Source organism: Babesia bovis, assembly GCF_000165395.2.
Source record: "Babesia bovis T2Bo chromosome 4 map unlocalized Chr4_1, whole genome shotgun sequence".
Classification (NCBI taxonomy): Eukaryota; Apicomplexa; class Aconoidasida; order Piroplasmida; family Babesiidae; genus Babesia; species Babesia bovis.
In genome coordinates, this window is record NW_026261571.1 from 679,616 (window position 1) to 695,545 (window position 15,930).

Below are 15,930 nucleotides of genomic sequence, written 5' to 3' on the forward strand. Positions count from 1 at the left end.
CAGGGGACCAATTACACAACTAATACCACCATTGCGATTAGATTATATGTGTGTTTACTGTTTAGCTAGGAATCACGTTATAGTACCTATTCCTAGGAAAATAGCCTCAAGCTCTTATCCTTGGCCGTGGTCAGTACAAACTTCGAATCTGGACCAAACTCCAGATCAGTGAGGTACCCGCTGTGCCCCTCTAAAGTGCCCATGAGCTCAACCTGTGTCTTGTCAAAGAGACGGTAGAGCTCCACTTTAGTGGAAGCTACCGCTATAGTGGAGCCTGAGCCGTCAAATGATACCGCTGTCGGTGACATGTTGCAATCAGCATTGGCAAAAACAACACTCTTGCGCAGGTCCCATAGCCGTAAGTGGCCTTCCTGTGACACTGTCGCCAGGTGGTAACCATTTTCACTAAATGATAGCGATGATAATGGCGACGTCGCAGTGTCATGTTTCAGGGTACTTGCAAGCGACTGCGTGCGTATATCCCATATATGGACAGCACCGTCGGTACCACTACCAGCTGCCAGCAATCCATCTGGATGGAATTGTACCTTAGAGCACGGCGAAGGTATATCGCGGCATATTTTGATAATTTGACCTGATTCCAGGTCTACCAAATGCCACAAGCCATCTGAGGCGCCAGCAAGGAAGTATTCATTACTTGGGTGAAGTGACATGCTGACCACAGGAGCCTTGCTAGACTTCAGTACGTGCGAGCACTTAAAGTCAGAAGCATCAGCATTTTCAGGGCCCTTCCATACACGCACTGTCTTGTCATCGGATCCTGAAATGACTACATTTGCATATGGGTGTGACACGACCGTATTCACCGGCTTGAGATGGCTGGTCATCCTGGTAACGGTACGTCCAGCATCTAGATCGAAATAGACCACAGCACCGTCAGCGCCACCTGTGAAGCAGAGATTGTGACCGCCACGGGCAGCGTTATAATCAAGGGTTACAGATAGAATACCCGGAGAGGTAGAGCTGTGGGCTCTGTAGTCACCCTTGAGAGTGTATTTTGCGATTGATTCCGTGGTGCTGTACCTAGCAACATCGCGCTTCTTACGTTCTGCCATAAGTGCCTTCGCAAGATCCTCAATGCGCGATACACTGCTGTCGTCAAGACCAACTTCAATGGCACCGGCATTGTAGTTGGTTCGGAACTCCAATAGTAGCTTTTCCAGGGATTCCACCTGCTGGAGCGCAGCATCGCGCTCCTTGATTAACCTGGCAATGACCCTAGTTGCAGCATCGTGTTCATACAGGCTCTGGCAAAGCTGCTTCCTGACTGTGTTGGTGTGCTTCCGCAGGTTGTAGGTCTCCAAAGCTAGAGCGTCCCACTCACTCTGCATCAAGGAGAGTAATCCAGGTATACTCATGGCCGTTGCAGGCCTTGGGATAACAGTTTTGTCACCTATACACAATAAAAGACATGAATGTGTTAGTGAGTATATGGCACTAAACATATTACCTACATTGTATTGGTATCAGATCATCCACAGTCAAGGGCTTGCCAGTGGCAGGGCATGTCTGCGATTCCTGAAGATGCTTCTCAATCAGCTTCCTCTCAAAGACATAGCCCGTCTTGCTAATACACGGCTCCTCAGGCTGTACGCCACTAATGGAGCATATGAGCGACATGATGTTGGTATGTATAATAATAGAATGCTACCATCAAGCAGTATGGAATCTGCCAGGGCGTCCCCACACTATAACAATCACGAATCAGCTACTTTACATTCGCACATATGCTTTTAGGTTCCTAAAAACTGTTCTATGCTACAAACTAAGCAGTAGTTACGCCAGAGAACTTGGGTCCGGTTGACCCTTACCACCCAAGTGACGTTGTATGTGTTACGTTGTAAATGATATATACATGTTATACAACACTATTGTATCAGTGTGTAACATAGAAGTCGTTTATAAAGTACTGTTAATTACTGCGGTATGGTCACCAGCGGCTTGGGTGCCGCTGTGGAATATGTACATCCCAGATATGTTATATACTAAGCCGTGGACAGTGGTTTTGTGCCCAAATGGTTACACATTGCAAGGGAGTTAGGTTTTAGGTAACATTTGCACTCGGTGTAGAATTGGTGCACCCCGGCGTCATAGGTCGCGTTGTCACCGTGACGTTGATGTTGAGTAGTTTACACATTACACAGCTGTTATTCTACTAGAAATACATAAAATAATCCATAACGAATCCTAGTTTAAGTCACTGCATACAAGACATTTTTACATACACACTCGCTAATCGCACTTACACATTTATACCATGGCGGACGCTGCCTTCTCGGAACGCTTGGCGGATCATAGTACCATGGATAAAGTGGTACTTGACCCTGATGTGTACTGCTCACTAGTCAAGTGCGCCTTCAACCAGGCGTTCCAACGCAAGTCGGAGATGAACCAACATTCCTTGCTATTTAAGCAGTTGGTCAACTCATTGCTGGAAACGCCTGACTCAGATAAAACAATAGGACCACCGAAACCTAACCCAGGTGTTTTGAGCGGTAACTTAAAGGAATCCATAGATGCTATTAAAACTGACTTCCTAGACCACTACTCGCTGCTATACAACCTCGAGGAGTACAGTATACGTGAACGTTTGGAGATTTTGGGTAGACACACCACCGTCGAGAACACGTTGCATCATGAGTCTGTAGGTGTCTCCAGGAATCAACCAGGTATGTCATGTATATTTGCTATCACTACCGACCCATGGTATTCTGGAAGTGGGTACTCCATAGAATAGTGTTATGGACTGTATGTAGCATGCTAAATTTGTACTTGACTGTATTCCCACTCTAGTGTCCATAAATGGTGTACTTCAAGGGTTTATTTGAAATTACAGATGAACTGGGATATGGAGGCGACACAGGAATACCTGAAGATGACCAGCCAGATGAAGGAACAGTGTCACACGGAGTGTTTGACATGATTAACTCACTGAAGAATAAATTTGAAAAATTGAACCAACGCATAGAAGCCCTGGACAATGAACTGGATGCACAAGTAGGGGACCCTAACCTAAGGGAATGGGAAAAGTCACCTGAATCATACCACCAACGAGGTGAATATGACCTAGAAGGTGACCAGGAGCTGTGCGACCATATACGCAACCTATACGCACACCTACACCATCAAGCCAAAATTAACAACCAGAAGATAGAGGCCATGCGGAACCGTTTGTCTACCCTGCAGGCACATGCCAAAGTACTGCGTCGCCGCGACCCGCATGATACACGTATCGGTCTATGAGCACGGCCAGGCGTTCCTGGTAACTTCAGTGTACATAGTATAATGCTAATATATTCAAATTGTGTAGAGTAGCTCAGTAGCCTGATGGCAGTTTTCCACACCCTCACGTACCAGTGGAAACAGTGGTACTAATGCATCCTGATTACCCACGTACAAATTGTTATACAGACGCCAGTAAACCTCACGAACCTTAGTAGCGGGATGGAATAAACCCTGCAAAATATAGTTGAATATAACACCGGGACCCAAAGCAACCCGGAAGCCATCAATGGCATCAAAACAACTCTGAGTCAAGTGAGGACTGGTCTCGAATATATTAGGCCAGACGTAATTCAAAAGGTGGAGTAAGGCGTCCTCACAATTGAGGCCGGCAACACCCAAAGCCAAGTGCTTGCAAGTCCAAGCAGCAGTTTGCCTATGAACCAAGTTACGGTCCATCAAGGCGTTTTCCAAAAGTGGTGTGATGGCATAAATGTAATCCTTAGCCATCTCACCAATGTACTCAAAAAGGAAGCATAAAGCTTTGAGTACACCAGTTTGGACATTGATCTCCGGGACTCTGTACTCAGTCATCAGAGCAGGGAGCACTGAATAGGGCAAACAAGTCTCAGCCACAATTGCGATAGCGATAGTAGTACACAAACGAAGTTGACGCTCCTGGACCCGGAGGTGGTTCAGTAAAGTAGCAACAACGTCATTGGGACCTATAGTCCGAGCAATGTAACCGAATGTATTAACAGTGGCACGACGAATAGCCTTCTTGTTAGCCTTCAGTAGCTCTAACAGATCGAAACAGATACGATCCCACTCCTTGGGTGACACCAAGTCACCACCACGGTCAGCAATGCGTCCAACAAGCTCTATCACGTTCTCCTGGACCTTCTCATGGCGGTTTTTTAGTATCGGGGTAAGTCGTGGAAGAAGGTCTTTAATAGGCGGAGACATAGCAGCAGGACCGATGGCAGAAACGATGGCCTTCAGAGCACCGAGAATGCTACCCAAAACCTCGGGGTACTCCTCACCGAGGTATTCATAAAGATGCTGACCCAAACTAGCAAGCATGTCCTGACGACCACATAAACGCATTATAGGCGCTATCTTGGCTATCATGTCAGCAGCCTGCTGACGAGTACGCGGGCTTTGGGTACCAAGACGCCAACGAATTACACCAACTATCTGGGTGAGATAGGGTAAACTACGGTCACCCAAGTAGTGCAATAACGTACCGAAAGCATCTAGTAACACAGTGCAATCATCAGATGCCTGCTGCTGAAATGCATAAATCATACCATCTATCAAAAGCTCCTCCATACGCTGGTCCAGCTCAACCTTCTGGTCACTGTCGTGACCCAGGGAACTAATCAACACAGCCTCTATGCACTGCGCAACCATAACACGAAAACTCTCAGAAGGGTCCTTCAAGTCATCGACCAAGCGGTTGATCACCTCAAGACCAACCTTGTTGCTGATCTCCACAGTAGTCTCTATAATAAGATCCAAATTCTTCTTGTCCATGCTGTTGCGCACTATCCAAAATGATTTGAAAAAAGGATCGAGTAATTCATGACGAATGTAGTCTGCCTGGATACCCTCAGTGGAAATACACTGACGTACAACCTTAAGCACAATGTGCTTCATCTCCTCGTCAGGAGTAGCAAACTCTTTAACTAAAATGTTCATCACCTCCTTGGTGTAATAAGAAGCGTAATAAGGGTCCATCAACGGAACTATCATACCGATGGCCTTCAAAAATGCAGCAAGGCCCTTGCCGCGGTGTTCAGTGATACCCTTCCAAAGCGGTCTCAGGACTATATCAAAAGCCTCAATGCCAAAAGGAGCACTGGCCTCAGCCAAAGAAGCCAAGGCTAAAGCTGTCATAGTACGAACCTTAAGTACCTCGTCCTCAAGACCAGAGGCAATGATGGAAACCAACTGCTTGAGATGCGGCAAAACGCCGCAACCCACTAAAATAGCAATTTGTTGGACTATCTTTATCCCAGTGTGCCGTGCTTGCCAGCTCTTTTTTGATTGGCACACCGCTTTAAGGAATAGAATCAATGACTGTATACCAGTGGCGTGAGCTACAACAGCAAAAGCACGAGCAGTAGTGTTACGGACATACTCATCAGGGTGATCAATGTCCGGCCTCATGGTACCGATCATAGTAGCCAGACCCGCAGCCTTACTGAGGTTACTAATAATCTCACGACCTTCAACACGCGCGTAGTAGTCCTCGTCAATGAGTAGTGGCTCAATGACAACTAGTATCTTGTGGACATAAGGACGTACCTGGTCTTCTAACTTAAATAAAATACGATCAATGACCTTAACCATCAAATGACGCTCCTGGTCCTCTAAAGTAGTCTGCATCATCAAGGGTAATATCTGGTTAAATAAAGGACCAGGACCGAATTCACGGGCCTTCTGGGTCAAAAGACGCAAAGCTTGACGACGTAACGGCGGTGTGCCGTTTTTAATCTTTAGAAGTAGAGCTAATATACGACGCTCAGTAATCTCATCAGCAGTCAAGTCCTCCTCAGTCTTGTCATCAAACAACTTACCAAAAAAACCCTGGTCCTCAGCCTTCACCTCAACGTCCAATAATAAAGAAGGAGTGCCAGGGATATCATAGGGTTTGCGTAAGTTCTCGTCTTTAATAACGAAACTGGGAGTCTCAGGACCACGGTGACTGTGGTAACTAATGTGCTTGCTAGCAACATAACCCTCAGGAGGCTCTATAATCTCGTAACCCTCAGAAGGTAACATCTCATCAAGCTCCTCGTCAGTCAAATAACGGTTGCGATCAGTGGAAAATGCATACTGCTCAGGTTGTAAACCTGCAGGAGTAAAGGGAGTAGACATGCCATACTCCCCTAATCCCAAAGGAGTGGCAGATGGAGTTTGAGCCTCCATCTGAGGAGTCTTGTCCCACCTAGAAGCACGCTTACGAGGCTCAGATAATGTCTGAGCATCCGGAGTCTCAGCAAATTGAGGTGTATCTGGAAACTGAGGAGTAGCAGGTATATCAGAATCATCATCAAAACCAGACCTGCGCGAACGCTTTTTGTCCAATTTGCGCACGTCGTCCAATGTCATACCCTCACGCTCCATAAAATGCTCAATCTCCTTGCGAGTGCGCATTATCTCAGTCTCCTTCATAATGTCAGCATAAGTACGCTCATCAGGGTCAGCCTCCTTAGCAAAAGGATCGTAACGCTCAGGCGATAGCTTTCTATCAAAACGCTGACGCCTATAGGAGTCCTCACGAGCAAGGACCGATTTCTTATTCAAAAGAACTTCACCCTCATCCTCCGATGGCTCCACAAAGTCCTCAGGACCAGGGATGTGCGGACCGCTTCCATAGGCACCAGTTGATACGGAATCTACATCTAGATCATCATCAATGACCTCAGTAACCTCAGCACTCGAAGTACCGTAGATATCATCCGGATCACCGGAAGTGTCCCGGGAATTATGGAAGCGATTAGACGCACCCATGGCTGTAGCCAAAAAAAGGCTATTTCATACACCGATACAGTACAACCACTGACTATTAAAATGACGGTGGTTGCTACTGGTTTCTGTATATACCAACGTAGCAACCACCATGCGAAGTCGCGCAATATCAGGCCCGCTTGTAATATCGGTAATAATGGTTACATACAATTTATATGTTTATAGATATAGTAACGTGTTATTTAGTACTGAATGTAGCTATTAATTGCAATGTCTTCCATTCATATGTGCGCCCGAGGTATTGTGTAATGTATTAGATCCTATAAGGATTACAAACGGGCCCACGCAACCTTCGTGGGTTAATTGTTTATTAGTACCACTCAAATACCCAGGTGTGCAGTAATTATACTTGGTTTCCTGCGGTTTCCGGTAATACAAGTACCACGGCTCCCTCTATGTGGCTGGGTTGTGTTAAATCAGTTTCACCATTAAGATATCGTAAACCAAGGTTACATCGTGTAGCAACTAACTATACTAGACTCTAACAAGTGTCATAGTACAGTATCAGATTATATGCCTTAGATACAAGTTAACTAGGGTACCACTTCTGGAGGTATACTTGTTAATTATCTTGCGATGGTTTGGTGTAGCCGCTCAATCGTAGAAAGATACACGTTTGGACTTCAAGTTCTCAAAACGACCACGGTACTGGTTACGACGATGCTTCTCGTTTGGCAGTAGACAGTGTTTAGGCGGGTCGTAACCTTCACATAACAAGGGTGGTATCTTAACCTGTTACGTTATAAAATGACAAAAAAACAATACTATTAGTCTACTGGATCACGTTATACTAATACATACCTGACCACGATCCCATATAAGAGTACCACGCTTGATGGCACGTATAAACTTTTTACGAATTGGTAGCCTGTTGTAATGCTGCTGTAATATAGATACCGAGTTGTTGTGTGTAGCAAAGGCCCTTGAAAAAATGGCACAAAACATGGTGTCTACTGATATCAATAAACAGTTAAACTTGGATCATACATACAACAGGTAATGTTATATGTATAAAGTACGATAACAAGGCATTTTCGTGGATCAGCTATTTATATTACCACTAGGATGGAATCACGTGTCTGATGGAATGCCACGCAATGTGGCAATATAACATTAACAGATTCCCGTAACACAAGTGGGTATTTAGTTAATTGAACTACACAAATGCACTGACCACTCAGTTTGGTCTATGTGTGGACGTTGTGGATTGTCGTGTACGCGTGCACGGCGGGCCTGCCAACGTCTCCAACAGAGTTACATACGGTGCTATAATTCAATATAGATGCACAATTGAAATCGCACTGGAGTTGTAAAGTGTTAATAAGGGACATATTGACAGGGAAACATAAAAGTGTAGGACTGTACACACCAAGAACATGAGCCACCTGCTCAACCTTCCAGTGCTACTCCTTAAGGAGGGTACTGATACCTCCCAAGGGAGAGCACAAATCATCAGTAATATAAACGCTTGCCAAGTAGTGGTAGACTGTATAAAGACAACACTGGGTCCGCGTGGCATGGACAAGTTGATCCACAGCGCAAATGGTGTTACCATAACCAATGACGGAGCTACCGTGCTGAAGTTATTGGATGTAGCACACCCAGCTGCCGCTGTGCTTGTTGATATTGCAAAATCACAGGATGACGAAGTTGGTGACGGTACAACCTCAGTGACAATACTGGCCGGTGAGCTTTTAACAGAGGCCAAGCAGTTCATCATCGATGGAATCAGCCCACAAGTTATCATTAAATACTTCCGTATAGCCTGTGAACGAGCGCTTGAGAGAATTGAGTCTTTGAGCATTGATATAGACAGTAAAGATGAAGCTACCAAGAGGTCACTCCTGATCAAGTGCGCAGAAACCTCATTGAACTCGAAGTTGCTATCAGGACACAAGAACTTCTTTGCACAGATGGTAGTGGACGCCGTAATGCTGCTAGATTCTGACCTGGATCAGGATATGATAGGTATAAAGAAGGTTACAGGTGGTAGTTGCAGTGACTCGATGCTTATCAAAGGAGTTGCCTTCAAAAAGACATTCACGTACGCAGGAGCTGAACAACAACCAAAGAAATTCATTGACCCTAAGATACTACTAATCAATATTGAGCTTGAACTAAAAGCAGAAAAGGAAAATGCAGAAATACTTATTAAGGACCCAAATCAATACCAAAGCATAATAGACGCTGAGTGGACTATCCTACACGATAAATTGGAAAAAATCGCGAAAATGGGCACCAATGTGGTACTCTCCAAGCTGCCTATAGGCGATATTGCCACGCAGTTTTTCGCCGATCGCAATATTTTCGCAGCAGGGCGAGTTGAGCAGGCTGATATGATAAGGACCAGCAAGGCTACTGGTGCCTTGATACAGAATACGGTTAACGGTATAAGCACGGATGTATTGGGAACCTGTGGTATATTTGAGGAGCGCCAGATCGGCAATGACAGGTTCAACATTTTTGAAGGCTGCCCCAAGACAACCACCGCAACACTTATATTGCGAGGTGGCGCCCAGCAGTTTGTCGAGGAAAGTGAAAGGTCACTCAATGACGCGATATGCATAGTCAGACGTACTACACGTACACAGAAGATAGTTGGAGGTGGTGGAGCAATTGAAATGGAACTCTCCAAGGCATTGAGGGAATATTCACTATCAGTAGCTGGGAAGCAACAACTAATCATCAGTGCATTCGCACGTGCACTGGAAGTAATACCCAAGACATTGGCACAGAATGCCGGGTTCAACGCTACCGACGTTATCTCAAAACTGCGTCGTGACCATGCACTTAGCAAGGATGTCAACTGGTTTGGAGTTAACTGCCTAAATGGTGATATAGTTGACGCATTCCAAGATTGCATCTGGGAGCCTGCAATGGTCAAGAAGAATGCAATATACGCCGCCACAGAAGCTGCATGCCAAGTCCTCTCAATCGACGAAACCGTTAAACACGCCTCGCAGTCACAGCAAATGCAGTAGACATATACACTTAAATTTTAGTTACGTGAGATATAGTACTACTTTACATGGACTCAAACCACATTATAGTACATGTGAAAGCGATAATGCCATATTGCATAGAAAAACAGTCTATTCCTTAACGAGGCGCTCATAGGATTCCTTTAGTAGGAATGTAGACTCACGAGTTGGCCTTCCAGCAGCGTGCCAACGAATGTAGCCAAACTTGTCCAACAAAAGGACACTAGTAAATTGACGACGATACTGATGTAAACCAATGGTGTCCTCGAAACTGAGTTTACTAGTTAGACACGAGAACGTAACCCTATCGACCAAGGAAGAAGCGATACTAGCCACATAACGCTTGTGGAAGTATGACATACCAACAGGGCATGGATAATTTAACAAAAAGTGAGTGCGATCAACAAAATCCAATGCACGATGCCATTCTAAACCTGATTTATAATCGGAATATGGTATGTCGCCAGAAAAAATAATCAGGACTGTGACTTTACCGTATAACTTCTGTAACAGCACCTCGCAGTTAGTACGCTTCAAGGTAGGCAGGGCACTCAGCATCACGCGCCTGCTGCCTTCCATGCGATAGTCGCGATCGTCCAAAGCATAGGATGTAACTATAATGTCACCAGCAAGTTTGTAGGAAAATTTACGCGGTAATAGACCGAGGGGATAATGATGCGCATTGGGACTGCCTTCAACATATCGCTTAAAAGGAATCATGCCATTGCCAATACGGATCGGTCTGTAGAAACTACAAAGTATATACAGTAACCTACCGATTTATCAAGTGACTAATAGGACCGCCACGCGGAATCTCTATGTACTCCGCAAAGCTAGAAGTATCGATCTGTGGTATGGATCCTAGATTAACGTTATCCTCATGATGTCCAGATAGGCCACGTTGTATGAATTCGACGCCATTGTCACTTAAACGAAGTACAGACTCCAAGGGCTTAACACCCTCAGTATGCGATGTAACGACGTCGTCGCCCCTAGATGAACTCAATAATACATGACTAAAACCATGTTTATATACACGAATGTGTCGGTATATTAATACAGTATTTATGCGATGGAAACTAGGAAAATGTGCTGAAACCTTGGCAAGATACATAGTGTATGTTCCTTAGGGGCTACAGTATGGCCACTCCAAGTACACTACAACACAGTTTATATATACAATAGAAATTGTACTACACATATCGGGACTATTTGATCCATTATCCATGACTTAGTGTGTATAGAGCCATAACGAAAATGTCAACACTCAAGGCTGCGCGCGCTGATAACTTCTATTACGCTCCTGATGGAGCTGACTGGGCAGAACAACGTAGACGTATGCGCAAAACACCGAAAAAAGCAAGAAACTACTTTAAAAGCGCAAGCGTGAAGTACGTCGATAGTGAGCCTAATGACGCATTGGAGCCGTTCCAGCGAGGAGCTGGAAGAGGTGCTGTTATACGCTTTGAAATGCCATTCAAAGTCATATGCCTCAAGTGTGAGTGCTATATAGCAAAAGGAGTTCGATTCGACGCGGAAAGGAAAGCGATTGGGAAATACTTCTCAACAACAATCTACGCCTTTTTAATGTCATGCCACCAGTGCCATAACCCTATAGTTATACAGACGGATCCCGAAAATACAACCTATCTCTGCAAGACCGGAGTAAGGATCAAGGTAGAGAGTTTTGACGTAGCGGATGCCAATACTTTGGAACTAGGCCATAGCCATGATACGAAGCAACAGTTGCTATCTAACCCATTATATAAACTAGAATGCATGGCTTTGGAAGCAGCATCTGGAGTCAGTGACCCAGTGGAATCGAAGCCTGCTACCACGAGAAATGCGATAGCTAGATATAAAGGTCCAACCCAGATACAGGAAAGTGGTACCCCAAAGTTGAATCCTGATACATGTGATAAGACTGTAATTGACGACAAGTTGGATGAACTTCTAGCTATCAATGAAATAAATAATGCAGATTGGTACCTGTCAAATGCAGCTCTACGGCGGAAATTCCGTAATGAAAAGAAACAACTGAAAACCAACCCTAATGTAATGGTCGACCTTCTACCGGAAAATGAACGTGATGTCCAGGAAGCCAAAAGAGTCACCTTCCTATCGCAGTCCAAAAAGATTAAAGCACACTTTAAAAGTATATTGAAGAAGGATACAGGCATATTCTCACGTACCTGTGGGTCCTCAAGCGGAAGAGGATCTACCATAGAAGATAAAAAACGAAGACTGCAATTCATTAAACATATTGATACAAGATTGAAGCACCGGGTATAACATGGAAGGTACGTAGATAACATCAGGGTGAAATACCTTGAATCAGTACTAAATAAACATACTTGAGATAATTATCGCAAATGTGTAAATATACGCGCTAGTGTGTAGATCAGAGTGTTTGTCTAAGTAGCAATACGTGGCCACCGAAGACATGGAGTTTACCGTAATCACTAGCTCGCAATTGCAACCTAACTTACTGGCATGTGGTACTGTGGAAGGCGACCTTTACATACTAGATGCTTTCAAACCATCATGTAATCGGATTAGACAGGAAGATAAAGTAACAACAGATATTAGCTACATATCCGATGCAAAACACCACTCATTGGTTGAACTGTTGATTAAAAGACATAGGATATTCAAAAGTGGGATTGTTGCACTGGAGTATCACCCTAGGCTGCCCTCAGTGCTAGCAGTTGGTCTCAATGATGGGACGCTGCAGGTGCTGTTCCTGGAGCCAGAGAACCCAGAATTGAAGAAGAATGTGTTTCTGCATAAATTCGACCATAGAGTAGATCAGATACAATGGCTGTTAATGGACCGTGGATCTGACCCGGAACCATCACGGCAAAACTCAATGTCATTCGGAGATCGAATATGGAATCGAATATCTAAAACACCATATGTATCCCTTATTATCGCAAGATCAGGTTCTGTTATCACCTGGATGCCACTAGAGAAAAGGGCAAAATGCCACAGGCTGAATGTTGGTACTAATCCTCAAGGAGTAGTTTATCGCACTGATGAGTATATTGAATCCCAAAGCAATGTAGAACCATCTGATCAAATGGTGAGCATGACTCAGCAGCAATCGTTAATAATATGTACTGTCAAGTGGCCCTTGCCAGGATACTTCAGCGAGGAACTGGAACATGAAAGTTTAACTAACTTTTGCATAGTACAGGAAGCATTGTGTGTAGTACACAGCTCAGAGGGTATATATCTCGAGATTTACATACCGGAGTACTACGATGATAGTATCGAGTTTGTTAGGTTCCATACTCGCATCGATACCAATGCTACTGGAGTGCCGTCAGCAGTACATATAAGCCCGAAGCAGTATAACCAAATGAATCGATACTTGGAAACAGGCTCTCCACATATGTTCACGCTCCAAGGAGATCGATGTATCAACGCGTTAAGTGAATTCATGGCCATCGCAACAATGGACGGAGCTGTTTACGTCACCTCAATGCTACACATATATAACCAAGTGCGCAGTGTATATTATCCCAGGATTACGTCAACACCAAGTGGTGTATCCACAGAAGTATTAGAACCGCATGATATCGTTGCCATAGTACACATGGATAGTTTCCAGCTGGATCAGCCCGTGCGCTCACTGATGTGGACACTCATATGGAATGACTATACCCAGCCGCCGACGATGTTGAGGCCAGATGAATGTTGCTGTACCAGCGATGTCGCATTCCTCCTATCGGCACTTTGCCACGATGGGATACGTGTCCTTAAACTGTATAGCTCAAACTGTGCACTGGCCCTTAAGGTACGCCATATGGTGCACGCACAAGCTAGAGCAATGCACTGGGTAGAAGATACACTACCGGGTGATATCAAGCTTATATGGGCTACCGAAAACAGCATATCACGTAAATCATTTGGGTAGTTTAACCACATTAAATACTAATACACTGCATAACGATATTAGGGCTTAGTAAGAGGTTTACTCATAAGCATCCTCAATGGATGAGGCAACACCCTTCTTCTTCTCAGTCTCCTTCTCAACCATCATGCCCTCAGTAGTGAGGATGAGACCAGCAACCGAAGAAGCGTTCTCGACGGCATTCATGACGACCTTAGTAGGATCGATCACACCCTGCTGAATCATGTCGCCGTAGCTATTGGTCTTGGCATTCCAGCCGTAACCAAATGGCTTGCCACTAGATTTAATGCGCTCAACAACCTTGGCGCCATTGGCACCTGCGTTGTCAGCAATTTGCTGAGTAATGATAGACATAGCATCGAGTACAATCTTAGCACCGGCCTGCTGTAAAGCAATTTCGCTCTCAACGTCATCGGCCTTCTCACCCTCAAGGTTAGGGTCGCTGGGACGCATCTCAGCAGTCACTGTGTCATTGATGTGGCGCTCAGCCTTAGCAGTGAACTCTGGAGATTGCATAGCCAAATAAGCAACACCACCACCAGGAACGAAACCGGTCTCCATGGCAGCCCTTACAGCATTAATGGCATCCTCATAACGAAGACGCTTCTCCTTTAATTCGGTTTCCGTGGCAGCACCGATACGAATACGAGCAATGCCACCGGATAACGCAGCAATGCGTTCATTCAATTTCTGCTTGTCAAATGATGAAGTGGAACGTTCCTTCTCCGATAAAAGTGACTGGATGCGCTTCTTAATGACGTCATTGAATTGCGGCAGTGTTAATATAGAAGTACGGTCCTTCTTAATAACAACATTCTTAGCCATACCCAACATGTCAACAGTCAAGTCATTGAAACTAATGCCGACATCCTGAGATACAAAGGTAGAACCGGTGGCAGTAGCAATGTCCTGCAAATAGTCCTTACGACGCTCACCAAACGAAGGAGCCTTAACAGCAACAACCTTTAACATGCCACGCATCTTGTTGATAATAAACGTCTGCATAGCATCGGGACCAAAGTCCTCAGCAATAATGACCAAGGGGGTCTTGGTCTTGGCAGCATGCTCCAAAATGGGCAACACGGATTGAGCACTCTCGATCTTACCATCAGAAATCAATATCTGAGGAGCAGTCCACTCTATGGTGTCCTTCTCCTCACCAAGAAGGAAGTAAGGATTAGCAAAACCACGCTCAAAGGTATAACCCTCAGTAAAGTCAAGCTGGTCCTCCAAAGCAGGGTTCTCCTCAAGAACTGTAGCTGCATTGGCACCCAACTTGTCAAAGGCCCTAGCAATAACCTCACCCATAACAACATTGCCACTAGTAGCAACAGTAGCAATGTTGAGCAAGTCCTTATAACCATTCACAGGCTTACTTAAACTCTTCAACTCCTCAATGATCAACTTGGAAGTTTTTTGGATACCCTTCTGAATAGGAATTGGATTGTGACCCTTATTGACATAATCAACACCCTTCTTGGCTATCTCAGCAGCGAGAATAGAGGTAGAGGTAGTACCGTCACCAGCACGATCATCAGAAGCACTGGCAATCTCCTGTATAAGCTTAGCGCCGACATTAATCTTACGGTCCTCAAGCTCAATATTACGAGCTATGGTTACACCGTCATTAACAATTATGGGCGAGCCAAACTCCTTCTCCAAAAGAACATTGCGACCACGAGGTCCTAAAGTCACACGAACTGTATCAGCAACAGTACTGACACCAGCAAGCAAGTTGTTGCGGCATTCGTCATGTAAAATTATCTCCTTAGGCTTGGCAGATAGTGAACTGCTGTTGCTACGGAAACCCCTGCTGTAAAAGCTAGATGAACCCGAATTGTGAGCACCGATAAAAGCAGAACCTGTGAATGCCTCATTGGGAGAAGGAAGATTACTTTGCTCAGCATCATGGAATGAATGTCCAACCGATAACCTGTTGCGGTGTCTAACAACGGCCAGTGCCCTGGAAGACAATAGACCTAATAGACATACCGCAAAAACGCGGAAACTCGCCATAGCGAACTGTTAGAGTAAAAAAACCTACATATAACGTAATTATATAGAAATATACACATGGTCCCCGCGAACATATTATGAATCCACACCCCATGAACGATACAATTGGTTATTAATATCTATACTATAGACAAAAATAACTCTTCTAGGGGTTTTAAGGAGCCTGAAGTCACCTGTATATTGTTTTTTAAAGCGTGTCTAAAAATGACCATGGTGTGTTGAACACATTAGTGCATA

At 44.7% G+C, this 15,930-nt stretch overlaps 9 protein-coding genes across 9 annotated transcripts; 4 read left to right on the top strand and 5 right to left on the bottom strand.

Annotated features, from left to right (window-relative positions):
- Positions 1–44: 44 nt before the first annotated feature.
- On the bottom strand, positions 45–1,681 carry BBOV_IV006920 (WD domain G-beta repeat family protein). Its single transcript, XM_001610566.2, has 2 exons — positions 1,476–1,681; positions 45–1,414 (listed from the first exon to the last, which is right to left on the bottom strand). Exons 1-2 carry the CDS (start codon positions 1,639–1,641, stop codon positions 93–95), a joined length of 1,488 nt encoding a protein of 495 aa, XP_001610616.1. The 5' UTR covers positions 1,642–1,681; the 3' UTR covers positions 45–92.
- Positions 1,682–2,196: 515 nt separating this feature from the next.
- Positions 2,197–3,317, top strand: BBOV_IV006930 (uncharacterized protein). Its single transcript, XM_001610567.2, has 2 exons — positions 2,197–2,690; positions 2,858–3,317. Exons 1-2 carry the CDS (start codon positions 2,279–2,281, stop codon positions 3,262–3,264), a joined length of 819 nt encoding a protein of 272 aa, XP_001610617.2. The 5' UTR covers positions 2,197–2,278; the 3' UTR covers positions 3,265–3,317.
- Positions 3,272–6,834, bottom strand: BBOV_IV006950 (Splicing factor 3B subunit 1 family protein). Its single transcript, XM_001610569.2, has one exon. The coding sequence runs from the start codon at positions 6,760–6,762 to the stop codon at positions 3,319–3,321; it is 3,444 nt and encodes a 1,147-aa protein (XP_001610619.1). The 5' UTR covers positions 6,763–6,834; the 3' UTR covers positions 3,272–3,318.
- Positions 6,835–7,334: 500 nt separating this feature from the next.
- Positions 7,335–7,965, bottom strand: BBOV_IV006960 (uncharacterized protein). The gene is made up of 2 exons (XM_001610570.2): positions 7,582–7,965; positions 7,335–7,512 (listed from the first exon to the last, which is right to left on the bottom strand). Exons 1-2 carry the CDS (start codon positions 7,723–7,725, stop codon positions 7,375–7,377), a joined length of 282 nt encoding a protein of 93 aa, XP_001610620.1. The 5' UTR covers positions 7,726–7,965; the 3' UTR covers positions 7,335–7,374.
- Positions 7,966–8,055: 90 nt separating this feature from the next.
- On the top strand, positions 8,056–9,783 carry BBOV_IV006970 (putative T-complex protein 1 eta subunit). Its single transcript, XM_001610571.2, has one exon. It carries the CDS (start codon positions 8,157–8,159, stop codon positions 9,759–9,761), a length of 1,605 nt encoding a protein of 534 aa, XP_001610621.1. The 5' UTR covers positions 8,056–8,156; the 3' UTR covers positions 9,762–9,783.
- Positions 9,784–9,800: 17 nt separating this feature from the next.
- Positions 9,801–10,915, bottom strand: BBOV_IV006980 (uncharacterized protein). The gene is made up of 2 exons (XM_001610572.2): positions 10,538–10,915; positions 9,801–10,503 (listed from the first exon to the last, which is right to left on the bottom strand). The coding sequence occupies exons 1-2, from the start codon at positions 10,873–10,875 to the stop codon at positions 9,873–9,875; spliced, it is 969 nt and encodes a 322-aa protein (XP_001610622.2). The 5' UTR covers positions 10,876–10,915; the 3' UTR covers positions 9,801–9,872.
- A 31-nt stretch (positions 10,916–10,946) lies between these two features.
- On the top strand, positions 10,947–12,117 carry BBOV_IV006990 (cell cycle control related family protein). The gene has a single exon (XM_001610573.2). The coding sequence runs from the start codon at positions 11,019–11,021 to the stop codon at positions 12,051–12,053; it is 1,035 nt and encodes a 344-aa protein (XP_001610623.1). The 5' UTR covers positions 10,947–11,018; the 3' UTR covers positions 12,054–12,117.
- Positions 12,118–12,140: 23 nt separating this feature from the next.
- BBOV_IV007000 (uncharacterized protein) lies at positions 12,141–13,752 on the top strand. Its single transcript, XM_001610574.2, has one exon. It carries the CDS (start codon positions 12,205–12,207, stop codon positions 13,678–13,680), a length of 1,476 nt encoding a protein of 491 aa, XP_001610624.1. The 5' UTR covers positions 12,141–12,204; the 3' UTR covers positions 13,681–13,752.
- BBOV_IV007010 (TCP-1/cpn60 chaperonin family protein) lies at positions 13,698–15,709 on the bottom strand. The gene has a single exon (XM_001610575.2). It carries the CDS (start codon positions 15,691–15,693, stop codon positions 13,738–13,740), a length of 1,956 nt encoding a protein of 651 aa, XP_001610625.1. The 5' UTR covers positions 15,694–15,709; the 3' UTR covers positions 13,698–13,737.
- Between the last annotated feature and the right edge of the window lie 221 nt (positions 15,710–15,930).

Coding starts and splice junctions, on each gene's coding strand:
- BBOV_IV006920 (XM_001610566.2), bottom strand. CDS start 1,641: ATGTCGCTCATATGCTCCATTAGTGGCGTACAGCCTGAGGAGCCGTGT. Junction 1,415..1,475: donor TGATCTGATACCAATACAAT/GTAGGTAATATG, acceptor TATTGTGTATAG/GTGACAAAACTGTTATCCCA.
- BBOV_IV006980 (XM_001610572.2), bottom strand. CDS start 10,875: ATGTATCTTGCCAAGGTTTCAGCACATTTTCCTAGTTTCCATCGCATA. Junction 10,504..10,537: donor ATTAGTCACTTGATAAATCG/GTAGGTTACTGT, acceptor TAGTTTCTACAG/ACCGATCCGTATTGGCAATG.
- BBOV_IV006930 (XM_001610567.2), top strand. CDS start 2,279: ATGGCGGACGCTGCCTTCTCGGAACGCTTGGCGGATCATAGTACCATG. Junction 2,691..2,857: donor TGTCTCCAGGAATCAACCAG/GTATGTCATGTA, acceptor TTGAAATTACAG/ATGAACTGGGATATGGAGGC.
- BBOV_IV006990 (XM_001610573.2), top strand. CDS start 11,019: ATGTCAACACTCAAGGCTGCGCGCGCTGATAACTTCTATTACGCTCCT.
- BBOV_IV006960 (XM_001610570.2), bottom strand. CDS start 7,725: ATGTTTTGTGCCATTTTTTCAAGGGCCTTTGCTACACACAACAACTCG. Junction 7,513..7,581: donor TTATATGGGATCGTGGTCAG/GTATGTATTAGT, acceptor ATAACGTAACAG/GTTAAGATACCACCCTTGTT.
- BBOV_IV007000 (XM_001610574.2), top strand. CDS start 12,205: ATGGAGTTTACCGTAATCACTAGCTCGCAATTGCAACCTAACTTACTG.
- BBOV_IV006950 (XM_001610569.2), bottom strand. CDS start 6,762: ATGGGTGCGTCTAATCGCTTCCATAATTCCCGGGACACTTCCGGTGAT.
- BBOV_IV006970 (XM_001610571.2), top strand. CDS start 8,157: ATGAGCCACCTGCTCAACCTTCCAGTGCTACTCCTTAAGGAGGGTACT.
- BBOV_IV007010 (XM_001610575.2), bottom strand. CDS start 15,693: ATGGCGAGTTTCCGCGTTTTTGCGGTATGTCTATTAGGTCTATTGTCT.